Genomic DNA, 17,642 nt, shown 5'->3' on the forward strand with positions numbered 1-17,642 from the left:
TGCAGTGGGAGGGAAAGAACATCGCCAGAGGCCGGAGAACCCGGGCTGTGGGAGCGGGCTGGGTCTCCTTTGGCTGGGTCTCCTTTGGCTGTGTGGAGTCGCCCAGGTTCCGCTCCTCCCCTCCCCCCCCCCCCCCCCCCCCCCCGCCTCTGGCAACAGGTAACCTGGTGGGGAGGAAAGGAGAAGCTTATTGGGCCACAGGGCGGGACCCGGTGAGGTCACCAAGCCTGGATAAAGGGGCGCAGGAGAGCGCGGAAGTCAGAGCCTTGGTTCTCCAAGTCGCCTTAGGTCCGCAGACATGAGGCTCCTCTTCCTCGCCCCGCTGCTCCTTGGGGCCCTTGGTGAGTGCCCGGGGGCGCGCACTGCCGGGAATGTGGGCCTCCAGGACGCTGTGCGATTTGGCGATGGGCGTGCGGGTCCCTGCGCTTGAAGCCAGGAAATCTGCGGACTAGTGGGATGGGGTCCACCTGTCCCTGCTTGGGACAGTTTGGTCCTGGCCAGACCCAATCTGCCTTAGGAAAGATAAGGATGTCCAATATTTTGGGGAAGGATTTGGAGAAGTGGCAGAGGGCAGAGACACAAGGATGGGCTCATACTCCTAAGCTGGGATTGTGCGATCGCCTCTGTTCCCTCATCTGCTCCTGGAAGTTGGGATGGGGCTTGATCAGAGATCCCAGATTCACAATGTTCTTCTGGGAACTTTGTCTTCTTGTGTGCACCCATCCTACTCTTGCACACCTTTTATACAGGAGGAAAGTGAGGCTCAGAGAGGGTGAGCAATTTACTTAAGACACACAGGAGACCTGAGTTTAGATCCTAGCTCCTGAAAGGACTGTGTGACCTTGGGCAAGACAGAACCTCTCTAAGCCTTTCTTTCTTCGTTTCAAAAGCGACTTAACCATTTTTTTTTCCCCCAGGGTTATGAGGAAGCAGCCAGGTACTAAAGCTAAGCTAAAGTGTATGCACACCTCCCATGGCAGAGGGGCAGAGGGAGTGCAGTACCTCCTCATGAACCCCTTGTGTGAGACAGTTTGAGAGGGGAATGACTTATTTCCCTCTTGAAATGTGCCCAGAATAGAAGAGGCACAATAGAAGGGACCAAAGAGAAGGCTCTAAACAAATGTTCTATGCTAGGTATTGCAGATATTCCTGGGGCGTTTTAGGGGGCACTCAGCAGGGGTTTAAGCTATAACTGAGGGGCTTCTTGCAGTGCCAGAGGGGAGGGTCTGAGGCAGAAGCTGCAGCAGAAAGGGCTGTATCAGGCATCAGGACCTAGGCAGTGGGTGGGATGGAGTGGAAGCCCAGGTGTCCTGTTTTCTCTTGACTTAGAGCATCCACTTGGGGCTGGAACTTCCTGCATAGGAAGGGGGTTGTGTTGGTTAGAGGGCAACGGTGATGGTACACCCCCAAATGCAGGGCACGTGAGCTCACCCTGTGCCCCTGTCCTTCGGACTCTTTCTGCCAGTGGATATTGATCATCCCTCTCTTCTCTAAGGCAGATTGGGTCTGGCCAGGACCAAACTGTTCTCTTTCCCTCATGCTCCCTCCTGTGTGCCATGCTGTACTGGGGCTGGGCAGGAGGGAGGGCTTGCTTGGCTTGATGGTCCAGGACTCCGGCTCAGTGTTGCAGCACTGGGCTCCATTTTAATTTGGATTTTTTGTTCTCTTGGCTCCTACAGAGAGGTCTGTAGTTTAAATGATATAATCAGTGGGATGGTGGTCTGCACTCTAAAGTGCCATTGAAATCCTCCTCTTCAAAAGAGGAGGTTGGCAGCTGCTCTGTGGGATTCCTGCTCTGCTCCCCAGGGCTGTGTGTTGAGGCTGGCAGGGTTCTGGTGGGGTGGATCCAAGCTGGATGCAAGCTGTGGGAACAGCGAGTGGGGAGCCCCTGGAGTCACGGGTTAGAAGGAGCCAATGAGGATTCCCATCTGGCCCAGCAGTGTGCCTGGGCCCTCCTGTGAGCCACGGGTGAGTAACTCCTGCCCCATAACTGCAGCCTCAGTTGCCTCCCTTGGAGAAGAAGGTGCTGGCAGAACTCACAGTACAGAGAAACTGGGAGGATGAATGGGAGAGAGGCTGTGAAACGCTGAGTAAGCACCTGCCACCGTACACACTTGAGACATTAGCTGTGCGCATGCGCCCATCATTTTTGCTTCCTGCAGTGCCCCCACTCTAATCACTAGCTGGACCTCAGGACCACCCTCGTGATTTGGTATTTGTTGTTGTTGTTATTGTTGTTGTTGTTGTTGTTATTATTATTATTATTTTTAGAACACTTGCCATAATTGGGTCCCTCATTAAAAGGACCTTTTGCCTCTTCAGTGAGAGGGGAGGTGCAGTTCTGTCTATTTACGTTTTCCTCTGTGTGACACAGAGAGATGTGATACAGTGGACATCCAGTTAACACTCACTGAGTCACAAATAGCTGAACTGGATTGGGTCAGTTCTCCCTGCAGAACAGTTCTGTGGAGTTTCCAGGGCTAGGTGGCCTCCTCTGGGATTTCCCAGGGACGGTGGTGGTGGAGGAGTGTGCCACCTGGTGCCCCTGCTGAGTGGGCTTGGGAGCTGCAGGTCTCCTGCCCCAGATCCCAGAGTTCCTCAAAGGCCTTAGGTGGGTCTGACTGTGAGGGGATGGCTCAGAAATAGGGGGCGCCAGAGGGCAGAATATTCACCTCAGAGCATAACCAAAGGAGAAGAGGGCTCTTGGAATCACGTTTGCTTTCCTGAGTGTACTTTATACATCATTAAGTTCATCATTAAAACTGTTTTGGGTACAATTCAATGATTTTTGGTAACTTTACTGAATGGTACAGTCATCACCATAAATCCCTTTTAGAACATTTTCATTTATTTCCCCCAATAAGAATCCTTCAAATCCATGTACAGATAATTCCCATTCCCACTCCATATCAGGCAACTACTAATCCACTTCCTATCTATAAATTTACCTTTTCTGGATGTCTCATGCAAGTGGTCTTAGCATAAATGAGGCTCATTCATGTTGTAGCAACTATTGGTAATTCTTCCTTTTGATTGTTGAATAATATTTCATTGCTTATATGTACTGCAATGTCTAGCCATTCACCCATTGCTGAATGTATAGTTTTTTCCCTATGTTTTTGCTATTCTATTTTTTGGGGGTGGGGGTACTGCAGATTGAACCTGATGATACTCTACTACTGAACTACATCCCCAGAAGTTATTTATTTATTTATTTATATTTTTTAAATACATGACAGCAGAATGCATCACAATTCTTATTACACATATAGAACACAATTTTTCATATCTCTGTTTGTATATAAAGTATGTTGACACAAATTCATGACTTCATATATGTACTTTGGATAATGATGTCCATCACATTCCTCCATCATTGCTAACCCCCTACCCACTCCCTTCCCCTCCCACTCCTCTGCCCTATCTAGAGTTCGTCAATTCCTCCCATGCTCCTTTTCCCTACCCCACTGTGAGTCAGTCATCTTATATCAGAGAAAATATTCTCCATTTGTTTTTTTGGGATTGGCTAACTTCACTTAACATTATCTTCTCCAATGTCATCCATTTACCTACAAATGCCATGATTTTATTCTCTTTTATTGATGAGTAATATTCCATTGTGTATATATGCCACATTTTAAAAATACATTCATCTATTGAAAGACATCTAGGTTGGTTCCACAATTCAGCCATTGTGAATTGTGCTGCTATAAACATTAATGTGGCTGTGTCCCTGTAGTATGCTGTTTTTAAGTCCTTTGGGTATAGACTGAGGAGAGGGATACCTGGGTCAAATGGTGGTTCCATTCCAAGTTTTCCAAGGAATCTCCATACTGCTTTCCATATTTCCCAGCCCTTTTTAATTTTAAGACAGTTTCTCACTAAGTTGTTAAGGCTGGCCTTGAACTCACTATCCTCCTGCTTTAGCATCCTGAGTCATTGGGATTATAGGTGGGAGCCATCTTTCCTGGCATGTTTTTGCTATTCTGAATAATGCTGCTGTGAATACTAATGTGTGAATCTTTATGCAGACGTTCTTTCTCCCCCCCCCCCCCCACTGGGTATATGCCTTCAAGTGCAATTATAGGGTCATATGGTTACTCCATGATTAACATTTTGAGAAACTTCCCAACCCATTTTCCACACTGGCTGCACCATTTTTCATTTTTAGCAATGCATGAGGGTTTCTGTTTCTCCACAACCTTGCCAACATGTGCAAAAATTGGCTATTTTAGCCATTATAACCATTCTAGTGGATGTGAAATATTACATTTAAAAATTTTGTATTTTACTAATGACCAATAATGTTGAACATCTTTTCATGTGCTCATTAGCCATTCATATATTCTTTGCTGAAATGTCTGTAATATTTTATCCATTAAGTATTTGATTTTTTGATGTTATTATAAATAAAGCTATATATAATATTTATTTATTTAAAAAAATTTTTTTGGCACTGGGGATTGAACCCAGGGGTACTCAACCATAGAGCCACATGCCCAGCCCTTTTTTGTATTTTATTTAGAGACTGGGTCTTGCTGAGTTGCTTAGGATCTTGCTAAATTGTTGAGGCTTGCTTTGAACTCCTGATCTTCCTGCCTTAGCCTCCCAAGCCACTGAGATTAAGGACGTGTGCTACCATGCCCAGCTTATATTCTTAATTTTATTTTTATATTTTTCAGTGCATGGATGCAAAATGTTATTGATTTTTGTATGTTAAAATGTTGTCCCTTGACCTTGCTGTAATTACTAGTTATAGTATTTTGTTGATTCTTTAGGATTTTCTCTGCAGAGGCTCATGTCAACTGCAAATAAAACTGTTTTACTTGTACCTTTCTAATTCTGATGGCTTGCATTTCTTTTTTCTTTTTTTTTTTTTTTGCCTTATTACTGTGACAAGTACCTCTAGTGTTGTTCCTGATTCCCTTGCATTGTTCCTGATCTCAGGTAGAAAGCATTTGGCTTTTCACTATTTTAGCATGATATTCATCATTGGTTTTTCATAGATGTCTTTTTCAGGAAACCAGATAAGCAAGTCTGATCTAGCCTCCTCCCTAATTCTAGGCTATAGCACCAAAGGTAGACTTGAAGGAAAGTCAGTCTTTTTGCACAGAGGTAAATGGCAACAATCCAGGCTTGGTGACTCATTTGGCCCTGCATATCAAACCACTGTTCACTGTGATTATGCATAGATTCAGATGTATTTTCCCTTGTTCTCTTAGCATCTTCTGGGGGAGATGCTTATAGACACAACAATCAGCCTCCTTAAGAACCAGTTTCTATATCTGTAAAACATGTATAATGGTCTCTTTCCTGCCCAAGTCCCAGGTACAAATGGGACAAAGCGGCTAGAAAGATCCATAAACTGATTTGAGGGATGGATTGTTATTATGTTTTCAGAGATAGCAAACATGTCAAAGTCATACGAAGGAAAAGATTCTATTGCTTTTAATTAATTGAGAATCACAGACTTCTGGCCAGGGCAGAATTTCTGTTAGTCCAGCAAGGTGTCTCCTCTTGAGGAGAACAGCTGGACCTAGCCATGGAATTCAAAGGGACATGGAGCTGCTGAGAGTTCAGAGTCTGGAAGATTCCATCAGAGGGTGATGTGGTCACCTCCACAGACATAATACCCTAATACCTTGGCCTCTTTCTCCCAGGAGTGTGTTTGGCTGCCTCTAGGAAAGGCAGCGTTCGATGGTGCACCATATCACAACCCGAGGCAACAAAATGCTCTCAGTTGCAGAGGAATATGAGAAGAGTGCGTGCCCCACCTTTGTCCTGTGTCAGGAAGAACTCCTACCTTCAGTGTATCCAGGCCATTGCTGTGAGTCAATGCTATGGGTTGGGTGGGACCAACCTGGAGGGAGGGAACGGCAAGGGCAAGGAATGGAATGTGACAGAAAAATGTGCTTGCCCTGTTTCTTCTGCTTTACTTCTCAGACACTTGTAGGTTGGGAGCAGTTTGGGTTAATAGGAGCCTCTGAGAAAGAATCTAGTATTGAGAGGCCACGTGTGGGGCAACTGAGGTCTCAACATACGTGGTTAACAGCTCTTCAACAGTGAAGCATAAGCAGTTCTATTTGATGAATATGTAACATGGACAAAAGTCAAGGTTAAGCCCTTGAGAAATAAACCTGTCAAGGTCACATGTAAGTGCCACATCACATTGCTGGGACAAGGGCCTGCCAGGGCACTGGGCATTAGAAAGGTATTTTCCCAAGACAGATTCAGAGACAGAGAGAGAGAGAAAAGGATATCACGAATGGTACATGGTTTTTGATTCTTTTTGTTTGTTGAAATATAGTAATTTTTAAGCCAAAATAATTTTGACTCACTCATTCAATAGATAATGCTCTCTGTGCCAACTGGGTGCTAGAGCCATGCATGTGTGTGACTCCAGCACAGAGTGGACATAACTAGTGTAGGATTATTTTGTAAATATAATAGTTATTAGAATTCTTGGAGGGGAAAAATCTCTTTGCATGAATGTATTAGGCGATTTTTTGACACTTTGTAGATGAACAGCACTGAGGCCCCCTGCTTATTTAAAATGAAGATTCCTAGGTCTTTTATTTTAATATCTAAACATCTGTGAAGGGGGGGGCACAAAGTCTTCCCTTTTAATAAGAGCCCCATTTGAAATCAGTACAACATACCATTCATCCAAATGCTGTTGAGATAGATTAAATGGTTAAAAATAAAACATATTATTGAAATGCTAGGGGACAGATTAACCTAGCAGAACTACAGGGAGAATAGAAATTTTTTAGCTTTTGAACTCTGGAATAAATCATGAAAGAAACTGACATTATAAAATACAAAAAAAAAAAAAATAATTCATAGCCGATAAAAGCATTTAAGCAAAATCTTAGAAAGCACCAGAGTGGATGCATATACACTGGCTCTGACAAATGGTTACTATTCACACTTGATAAAGAACCAGTTCAAACTGATAGGAAAGAGAAGCCGCTAGAAAAATGCATGAGCAGAGCATCAGTTGCAACATGTGTCCCTTAATAATCAGACCTAGGTGATTTGTTAGCACTTGGATTTTCTAAAGTAAGAACAGTTTGTAGACTGATCTCTGGTCCTGCTGGTGATTCTACAGTGCCCCCTGGTCCTCACAGGGCATTATGGATCTTCTGGAAGACTGAATGGCAGCAGCATCCAGGGCCAGAAAGAGAAATGCGCTCACTGCCATGGTGACTTCCACCCTGCTGTGACTATCCCAAGGACACATGTCAACAGAAGGAAAAGGCTGAGGGCAAAATATTCATATAAAATAGTTTTACAGTCAAAAATTAGAAATAGTCCAATAATTGGGGGAATTACTTAATAAATTTGGGAACATCCACATTATCATACAATATTATACAGCCAATAAAATCCATAAAACTCTGCAGAAGTAGAAAATGCATGCAGTTTCAGATGACCAAAGTGGGCCACAAAATGTGATTGGAACCACAAGGCAACCCGGTGAAACAGGTGAGCTGTGTCAAGAAGGAAGAACGTGGCTGATTACAGTCATCTTAAGATATTGTCGTCGTTATATTTTCTGTTCAATAAAGAATGTAAAAGAAAGAAATACGAAGCATCTAGAGGAAGCATCTAGGGCGAACAAGTTTAAACGAGGGAGTGATGATACAGGTGGGCAGGTACCTAAAGAAGTGGGCATAAGCCAACCCCCTGGAGCTAAAGGGCTTGGGTGGTACTCACTGCCCAGAGAGAGGGACCCTTGACTCATGCCATCTCTTACAGGACATGTGGACATGACACCCTCTTTGAAGACTCTTCTGCCATGGAGCCTTTCTGAAGTCCTGAGATTCCCCACTTGCCCCGCTTTGGCTGGGTTTTCTCCTGAGCTGATCTGGTGTCTTTTCTTTTAGAAAAATAAGGCAGATGCTGTAACCCTCGATGGTGGTTTGGTGTTTGAGGCCGGCCAGGACCCCTACAAACTGCGACCTGTAGCAGCAGAAGTCTATGGGACGGAAGCGAGTGAGTTGTCCCCAGGGGGCCTGTGGCTTTAGCCTGGGCTCTGTGGAGTCAGAGCAGGACAGCAGGCAGAGGTGGGGTCCTGCTTGGCTCTGCACTTCAGGAAACAAGAGTCTCTAGGCTTTTGGGCTGGATGAAGGCTGTTCTTGCAGACACTGACCTGACAGGGGAGGGGGAAACGTGTCTGGCTCCCTACAGAGGCTTGATGGTGGTGGTTGGGGGGTCATTTTTCTCCCTCTGGTCTAGACTAAGACCTTTCCATTCTCTGCCCCTTTACAGAACCGCGAACCTACTATTATGCCGTGGCCATTGTGAAGAAGGGCACTGGCTTCCAGCTGAATCAGTTACAGGGCCGGAGGTCCTGCCACACAGGCCTTGGCAGGACCGCGGGCTGGAACGTCCCCATAGGGATACTTCGTCCGTTCTTAAACTGGGTGGGGCCACCTGAGCCCTTGGAGGCAGGTAAGTTGGCTTGGGGATCCTGGCTGATCTCAGGCAGAGGTGTCTCCTCCAGCTAGTTACACATACAGGCCCCTTTGGGATCACATAGGTGACGGTGTAGGGTGGAATCAAGGTGTGTGTGTGTGGGGGGGGGTTAACTGCTGGTGTCAGGCACTGGCAAGGCCCGACCACCCCATAGCTCTTGGGAGGTGGCAGCTGAGCATGGGGTCTGCAAAGGTGTACCTCCCTGGGCTCCTGACCCCATGCCCAAGGCTGTCTGTCCTGCAGGGTGGAGGAAGGGTCCCTGGGGACACCGTGGGGAGGTGTGAGTGCTGTGGCCAGGGCTGGCTTACATCTGTGGTCCACTTCTCTTTGTTCTACAGCTGTGGCCAGGTTTTTCTCAGGCAGCTGTGTTCCTGGTGCGGATGGAGTACTGTTTCCCAACTTGTGTAGCCTGTGTGTGGGGACAGGGGAAAATAAATGTGCTGCCTCCTCCCAGGAACCGTACTTTGGCTACTCTGGTGCCTTCAAGTGAGTGATGTTGTCTTCTTCCCAGTGGCCCATGGGCCACCCAGCATCAGGCCAGGACGCCTTCCATGGGCCTAATAGGGCTCCGCCTGCTGGCAGGGACCATAGAGGAGACAGAGAACCTGAGTCCAGAGAGGACCTGACCTCGTCCAGTGCATGTTCTTCTCCAGCCCCAGAGCCCCAGCTAGGCTCCCACCTCTACACCAGCCTGATAGGAATTTGCCTCAGCTGTGGCCCTCCCAGCTTTCCAGAGCAGCCCAGATCTGACAAGCTCTTCTGTTGACCTGGGTTCTCCTGCTGGCTGCTGACCCATCCCCTAACCATGGTGGAGTCTTACTGTGAGATGTCCAGGCTCAGGCTCCCAGCTGGGCAGGATGGCCACTGTATCCAGGCTGATGCCATTCTGCCCTGCACAGCCTCTCCCCAGTGTGGAAGGGAGTGAGCTCTGCCTGATCTGGGCCTGCCTCCCCTGTGCCCCTGCCAGGGCTGAGCTGCCCCTTCCCCAGTCATCTTCTGGGGCTCAGGAGTATCTGCAGAAAGCAATTCCCCGGCTCCCCACTGGCCAGGACATGTTTGCACACTCAGTCCTGAGAGAAAGAGACACCTGGCCAGGGTCACCAAGCTTTTACCCTTGAGGGTAGAAGCTGCGAAAATCTTTTACATAGAAAAAGGAAGTTACACCCTTTTAGCCCTCAGAGAAGAAGGTAGGGGACTCTGGTTGGCACTGGAGCCCTTTTTGAGAAGCTACCTGGAGGGGGCCCCAGAGCCCTGTTCCCTTTGAAGCAGAGGTCCTCAGAAGCCAAGGCCAGGGCCACTGTTCCACAGGGAGGAAAGGGTGGCAGGGAAGAGCAACCCCGGACTTATCCTCTGGTGCTTTCTCATTTCACAGGTGTCTGAGAGATGGAGCCGGAGATGTGGCTTTTGCCAAAGAGAGTACAGTGTTTGGTAAGAGCCATGGCTCTCCCCCTTTTATCTTATTTCATAATTCTGACTGTTCAGCTAATTAGATTCCTTAATTCGTGGCGCACTGTATCAAGTTTCCCTATGGGCACAGCTCTTATTTTATGTTCTTCCATATTTTAAACCATCAGTGTTCTTTCAATCTCCCATGCCCCCCTCTTTCTCTTTCCCTCCCAGAAGCCCACGCCAAAGTGTTTGACATGTGTCCTCCAGGATGAACCTGGTTTTGCAAAATAGACGGTGCTGGTTTGTGTCTCTGGGTTCAAGTTCATACTTGAAGTAACACGAGTTACTGAGTGTTAGAAATCAAGCTGCCCCTGAGGTTTCCTACTCAGCATTTGGGTTTAGAGATGTATCCATGTTTTAGCATGTATGTGGTTCTAACAGTTAAGGAACGTGCCCTGGAGCACACCCAGTAGATTTTACCTCTCTGTCACCCTAGCGAAGGACTGACAGGGAGTGTGTCTCTTCTCTGGCACACACAGCTACATGTCTGACCTCTTACTGTCCCACAGTGAAGCATAATTTTTGGGTACAAACAGGTTGATCACTCTACTGAGGACTACCAGAGACAGGCCACTTCATTCCCCAGAACCACTATAGACACCCATCACATTTACCCTGGCCCACCTGGATGGACTTTCAGGATCTCTCAGGATTTGTGTTCTCATCAACCCTCTGCAAATATCCTCATTTCCCCACAACTTCAAGTTTTTTTCCCCATACATATATATTTGTTGTTCAAATGAAGGTTGTAAAGCAATCTCATTGTTGGTTTCATTTGAACTTCTCTGACATCCTGTGAGTTGATTGTCTCAACGTATTTGCTGGTAATTTGAGCTTCCCTTTCTTACTTTGTAAACTTTGATATTTGCTGTTGAGTTTCATGCCTTCTTTCTTCATGACTTCGATTCACACGTAGGAGGCCTTCTATTTAGTTATCAAACCACTGTTGATTTTAGACTTTAGGAAGATCTTTTCTCAAAAATCTGCCAATATTGGGCTGGGGTTGTGGCTCAGCGGTAGAGCGCTTGCCTCGCACATGTGAGGTACTAGGTTTGATTCTCAGCACTACATTAAAAAAAAAACACAAATAAATAAATTAAAGGTATTGTGTCCATCTACAACTTAAAAAAAAAAAACATTAAAAAAAAAATCTGTCCATAGCGCCCTTTGTGGAATGGAAGTCTTTCATGTTGACAGGCTCAAATCCCAGTTTTGCCTTGTTGATCTGTGGTTTTAGGGCTTTCTGAAGATTCCATCTTCATCCTAAAAATCACAAAAATTTCCCATAATAAGATTAAAGATTCCCCCACCCCATGCACATGTTTGTCTACATGTAACCCACCTAGGAAATCGGGCATGCATTTAGCTTAGCTTTTCCCTCTTTATGAATGAGATGATTTCCCCTATATAGCAACAACTATAAAAAAAATTTCCAACTTTTCCCGGCCGGTGTGAGGAGCCAATTCTACATTAATTTTGTGTACATTCACCTGGATCTGTTTCTGAGCTATTTCATTGTATTGGTGTGTTCATATGTTCCTATTTCCCTGACTTGCAGAAGGTCTCACTACCTGGTAGAAAAAGGGACTCCCCTGCCCCAATAACCTTACTCTCTTTTTCAATTTTTCCTAGTTAAAATTTTTGAGATATTTATAAATTTCTTTAAAAATTATACTTTGTTTTGATTGGGGTTATCTAGAATTTAATTTGATCCATGAAAAATGGACTTATCTATAATGCTGAGGTGTCTGGTCCATGATGATGTCAAATCCCCCCACATCTCTTTTTCTATCCTTTGATAGAGTGTAAATTTTTTCTCACTGTGTCATACAATTTTTAGTCTAATTGCCAGTTGGTAATATAATGTTTCATGTTATTTTCTGTTGGGTTATTGCTAATAACAATTGATTTTTGTGCATTGATATTGTAACTTGTTTTCCTTCTGAAGTCTCTTGCCCTAAATTTTCTTCTTCTTCTCCTCCTCTTCCGCCTCCTCCTCTTCCTCCTCCTCCTCTTCCTCCTAAGTATGCTTAACCACTGAGCCACAGGCCTAGCCCATGTTATACTTAATTTAGTGATAGAGTCTTGCTAAATTGCTTATAGTCTCACTAAATTGCTGAGCCTGGCCTTGAACTTGTGATCCTCTTGCCTCAGCCTCCTGAGTCCCTGGGATTATAGGTGTGCACAACAATGCCCAGCAATTTTCTTTTTTTTTTTTAATATAATTTTGCTGTATGTATTTTGATTAAAAGCATTTGCCAAATTCAAGAACTTTACTAACCTCTTTAAATTACCAATCTCCTGAACTTCAAACAAATCACAAGTAGATGTTGAGCCCACATATACTTTTTTTTGCATCTGTTAAAATTGAGATGACCTCATGGCTGTCCTTTAGTCAGTTACTGGGGTGAGTGACTTTGGCTTTGTTGATGTTGGCTACTGTTGTCCACAGAATCAATTGATCAACCTTAATCCTGACCTATTAACACTGATTAAAAAAAACCTGTTAGATTGAGTTAGCTAGTGTGTTCTTTGGGATTTTTACATTTATATTCATAAACTAGGTCTGTAATCCTTCCTTCCTTCCTTTGACGTTACATCAAGGTTGCATGAATCTCATTAAATGACTTGGGCGGGTTTCTGTCACTGTATATTCTGAAGCAGCTTTCATTGGATATAGATGAACAGCTCCCAAATCTGGCTGAACTCCTAAGAGCATTCTTTTCCCTCCTGTGAATGCCCCCAGTGTGCATAGTGAGTCAACTGTATTTTCTGTCTAAAGTGTTTTTTTTTTTTTTTTTGGTCATTTTTATTCTTTCCAGTGACGCTGGTAAGGCAGCTTCCCTGGCTTGTCTCTGAGAGGACCCTCTTGAGGCCCAACTGCCCAGCACAGCTGGGATCTGTTCTGGCCGGCAGCAGCTGTGACCAACCGCAGGGCAGCCAGTGTGACCAAGGAGGAGGATTGCGCCTCCCCTGGCCTTTTGGCTCTCTGGGGGCTGTCTTTACCTTTCTGACTTATCTTTGGAGCAATTCTCTCTCTTCCCTTCTATGGGGACCAGGGCCCATGGTGGTGAAGAGTTGGCTCACCTGGGCTGCTTCCCATTTCTCCCCTTCCCCCACCAGAGGACTTGCCAGATGAGGCAGAAAGGGACAAGTATGAGCTGCTCTGTCCAGACAACACCCGGAAGCCAGTGGACCAGTACAAGGAGTGCCACCTGGCCCGAGTTCCTTCTCATGCTGTTGTGGCCCGAAGCGTGGGCAGCAAGGAGGACCTCATCTGGGAGTTCCTCCACCAGGCCCAGGTAGGCCCACCCACATCCTCCCCACCTGCTTGGGTTTGGGAGTGGGGAGGAAGCTTCCTTCCCTCATCTGCTACTTGTGAAGCCCATCTGTGGCCTCGTAGTTCACTGACTCATGGGACCACTTGCCCAGCCTCTGCCTTGGACAGAGGAAACTATGAAACATCCTCTAGCATGTCCAACCGACAGCATCTTGGGCCACAACGGAGGCAGGAGAGGGCAATGCCTATCCCAGGACCCAGCAACTCTGCAGAGAAAAAGCTGTAGCTGCTCTTGTGTCTCTGAGATAGCACATCCCTCTGCAGGAGGGTGTCAGCTGAGGTCCCCACTCTCAGAATCATCCCAAAGTTCCCGATGCTCATTGTCCACCTACAGTTGTTGTCTCCTCCTTACTTATTGCTGATACTGTAATTCTCTTTTTCCTCAACTAGGAAAATTTTGGAAAAAACAAATCTCCAGAATTCCAACTCTTTGGCTCCCCCAAAGGGCAGAAGGATCTACTGTTCAAGGACACTGCCCTGGGGTTCTTGAGGGTCCCCCCGAAAATAGATGCTGGGCTGTACCTGGGCTATGGTTACTTCACTGCCATAAAGAACCTGAGGGAAAGTGAGTGAGCCCTGGGCTGGGCCCTGAGGGTGGCTGGTGTGGGCCGTGAGCTGTGGCTGTGGCCTCAGCGGTGGAGTGGCCCGGCTCTTCCTCTCTCAGCCACTCTGAGGTCTTCATCTTAGCAGTTCTGATGCGGCGTGGGTGTCTTCTGCCGACCAAGTCAGGGCAATTTTGAGATGTGTCTTCTAAAGAAGGTCCTGGCCGCTGGATGAACGCTTCCATGTGCCCCTGTGTCTATCAGGATCCCCAGCCCCGATAGGAAAACCATTCAGCCTTCTATTAAGTGAGAAATTGGAATATGAACCAAGAGAGCCAGGGTCCCTGAGGGATGGCTCCAGAGGCCTGGTGGGACACCCGCTTATGCCACACTCCTAACTTGGCTGGGGACACTGCTATGGGAGAAGCCAGCTGTGGCTCTTCCTCTATGGGAGTTAGGGGTGGGAACCTGGGAAACCTGGGAGACTGTACTGCATGTAGTTCATGATGGGACTGTGGTCCTTGGCGGAGGTCAGGGGCTGGAGGTCCCCTGGGTCATCTTTAGGGATGGACACTGGCTTCTGTATCATGGAACTTTTGGAGAGGAGGGGCGGAGACATTGGGCATATCATTATACTAGATTGATGGATGGATTAGAAGCCAGGGACGCTCTCCCAGGGCATGGAAATGAGAAACACAGTGAGCTCCTTGGGGCCTGAAGCAGGGGTTGGGGAGGTGAGGGGTGGAGCAAGAGCAGCGGTGTGGGCTCACACATCCCCAGGAGGAGGCGGCTCCCACCCCAGGCAGGGTCTGAGCAGGAACCCTGCTCCGAAGAGGGCAGAGTTGGGATGGAGGTGGTGCCCGGGTGTCCCTGGCAGGCTGGGAGCTCTGCTCACAGGCTGTCACACCTCTCGACAGGGGAGGCAGATACGGCAGCCCGGCAGCGGCAGGTAGTGTGGTGTGCGGTGGGCACGGATGAGCAGCGCAAGTGCACCACGTGGAGTGATGTGAGTGGCAGCACAGTGACCTGCGCCTCGGCTCCCACCACAGAGGACTGCATCTCCCTGATCTTGGTAGGTGGCCTGTGTCACAGGGTGCTCCTGAGAGAGCACCAAGGCCATGGGCATCTGCTTACGGTAAAGTTGATGCCCAAGAGGCCACTACAGGGCACTTCAAGGAAGGGATGCCAGGGAGGGCCCTTGGGGCCACACCTGTGGTGCAAAGGGGCATGGTTGTAGGTTTAAAAAAGCAGTTATTGTGGGGATTTTTCCTCTCTCATTGTAAGAACAATTTTGGATTATTGTGGGTAATTTGGAAAGTATAGAAAGGTGTGATGTAAAAACCTACACACTCACAAACACACAAACAAAAAAAACAACCCCCAAGCCAACCGTGGCCTCATATACAGATAGCAAAGATAAGTTTTGATAATTCTCCATCCAGGATTTCTACGAACTTTAAGGACACACTCATGGTGATCCTGGATTGAAGCAGTTATGTAGTTTTTGAGGGTCTTCACTAAACATGGGTGTTTTCCCACTCGAACACTTACTCTCTGTTAACATTTTCTAAACAGTGTTTCAGAATATCTTTTATCCGGGCTCATTTTTGTCATGACTCTATTTCTTTTGATCCCTTTGCTATTGTCAATAATGCTGTGATGAGAATTCTTGAATAGAAAGCTTCATCCACATCTCCAATCATTGCGATATAGTTATAAAATATTATTACTGGGTCCAAGAGAGAACTTTACAATCCTGGTGAATCTGTTCCTGTGTTAAGAGAATGGGCTCATCCAAGTTAATTTTTTTTTTAATTTTTAAAAAATTTTTAAAATGATTTTTTTAAAAAAATATTCTTTTAGTTGTAGATGGACACAATACATTTATCTATCTATCTATCTATTTATTTTTTTATTTTTATGTGGTGCTGAGGATCAAGCCCAGAGCCTCACATGTGCTAGGCCCTCACATGAGCCTCAGCCCCAGCCCCAGTGATTTTAGTTCTTTTATTTGGCACCTTTTTTCTGTGTTGCACTTTTTTTTCTTTCTTTTTGGTACTAGGAACTGGACCTGGGGTGCTTAACCACTGAGCCACATTCCTAGCCCTTTTTATTTTGGGACCCTGTCTTGCTAGTTGCTGAGGCTGGCCTTGAACTTGCGATCTTCCTGCCTCTGCCTCCCGAGATGCTGGGTTTACAGGCATGCACCACGTAACAGGCACACACCTGGTTATGTGTAGCACTTTGAGTGTAGTGTTAATGAGCTGGGACCAGAGGGGCCCTGCTGTTCCCATCTGTATCTCCATGAGTGAAGGACAGTGTCCCTGGAGTACTTGGATACAGGAAGTGTTTTGCTCTGAGCAAAACAGAGGACAGAGGGTTAGTGCAACATGTCCTGTTTTTTTTTTTTCTAACTGAATTAACGGCACAAAGGCACGTGGGGCTGGTAGAGAACAGTGCCCATGATGCCTCCTTTGGTTCAGTTCAAACAACCTGTTTCACTGGAATATCTGGCCTAAGGCCTCCCTCAGGGCTGAAGACAGCAACAAGGGAAACAGGCTCACTGCTGTTTATCTGCTTTGCTTCTGCAGAAGGGAGAAGCTGATGCCATGAGTCTGGACGGAGGATTTATCTACACTGCTGGCAAGTGTGGTTTGGTGCCTGTCCTGGCAGAGAACCGTCGTAAGTGGAGTTAACGGCCCCTCTTGGCTGTGGGGTGGGAGTGGGGTGGAGTGACTCCACTCACTGGGTCAGAGAAGTCAAGATGGACAGCTACATTCAAAAGGAGAATCAGAGAAAGGATAAGCAAAAGGGGCCATGTTACCCAAGAAGCTCATTGCACTGTGAATTGACAAGCCCATACTGTTTTCCTCTTCTTCTTCTTCTTTTTTATTTTTTAAAAGTTGTAGTTGGACACAATACCTTTATTTTACTTATTTATTTTATGTGGTACTGAGGATCGAACCCAGGGCCTCACATGTGCTAGGCGAGTGATCTACCGCTGAGCCACAACCCCAGCCCCTGGTTTCCTCTTTTTAATTAAAAAAAATTTTTTTTTAAATAAAGTATTGTGCACAGACAGAAAAGTGCACAGAATCATACAACTTAATGACATTTCACAAACCGTCCCCTCCCCTGGCCCTACCTCACGGGCGCCCCTGTGAAGACACAGAAAGTTGCAGAAGCCAGTTGTGTCCTGCTGCTGCCAGCCCCCTTACGCCTTCTAGGTATTCTTTCTCCTGAATTAAAACAGCATCAATCAGAGCTTCCTATAGTTGCACAGAGAGTGTTGCATATCTGAGGTCTCCTGCTCAGTGTTTGTGATATTTATCCATGTAAGTGTGTAGTTATATATTTTCTTTTGTTCTCACTGTTGCATAGTATTCTACTGTGTGACTCTACCTGGAATTATTTAACCATATCACCGTGGATGGCATTTAAGTAATTTCCAGTTGGTGGCCATTGTGACTTGTGCTCTATAAAACATCAGCATCTGTGTCTTTTGTGGAAGCAAATATTCGTTTCTGCTGCATGGAAATACTGGGACAGTATCTTTTTTTTTTTAAAATTTGATTCTATATTATGGGGATTATTTTTTGGGATACCAGGGATTGAATTTATGGACACTCAACCCCTGAGCCCCACCCAGCTCTATTTTGTATTTTATTTAGAGACAGGATCTCACTGAGTTGCTTAGCACCCTGCTTTTGTTGAGGCTGGCTTTGAACTTGTGATCCTCCTGACTCAGCCTCCCAAGCCACTGGGATTACAGGCATGTGCCACAATGCCTGTCACAGGGATTTAAAAGTTTGTGACTTCTCAATATATCT

General features: G+C 46.2%; 1 protein-coding gene across 1 annotated transcript in view; it reads left to right on the plus strand.

The window, feature by feature from the left end:
- Window positions 1–221: 221 nt before the first annotated feature.
- Window positions 222–17,642, plus strand: part of LTF (lactotransferrin) — a 30,239-nt gene continuing 12,818 nt past the window's right edge. The window contains exons 1-10 of the mRNA XM_081287743.1: window positions 222–341; window positions 5,661–5,827; window positions 7,890–7,998; window positions 8,275–8,457; window positions 8,820–8,967; window positions 9,854–9,909; window positions 13,054–13,232; window positions 13,661–13,835; window positions 14,730–14,884; window positions 16,404–16,494. Coding sequence (XP_081143869.1) covers window positions 299–341; window positions 5,661–5,827; window positions 7,890–7,998; window positions 8,275–8,457; window positions 8,820–8,967; window positions 9,854–9,909; window positions 13,054–13,232; window positions 13,661–13,835; window positions 14,730–14,884; window positions 16,404–16,494 — 1,306 coding nt within the window. The 5' untranslated portion in view covers window positions 222–298. The remainder of the gene's footprint in view (window positions 342–5,660; window positions 5,828–7,889; window positions 7,999–8,274; window positions 8,458–8,819; window positions 8,968–9,853; window positions 9,910–13,053; window positions 13,233–13,660; window positions 13,836–14,729; window positions 14,885–16,403; window positions 16,495–17,642) is intronic.

The sequence above is a fragment of the Spermophilus citellus genome (assembly GCF_964194105.1).
Source record: "Spermophilus citellus genome assembly, chromosome: 3".
In the NCBI taxonomy this organism is placed as follows: Eukaryota; Metazoa; Chordata; class Mammalia; order Rodentia; family Sciuridae; genus Spermophilus; species Spermophilus citellus.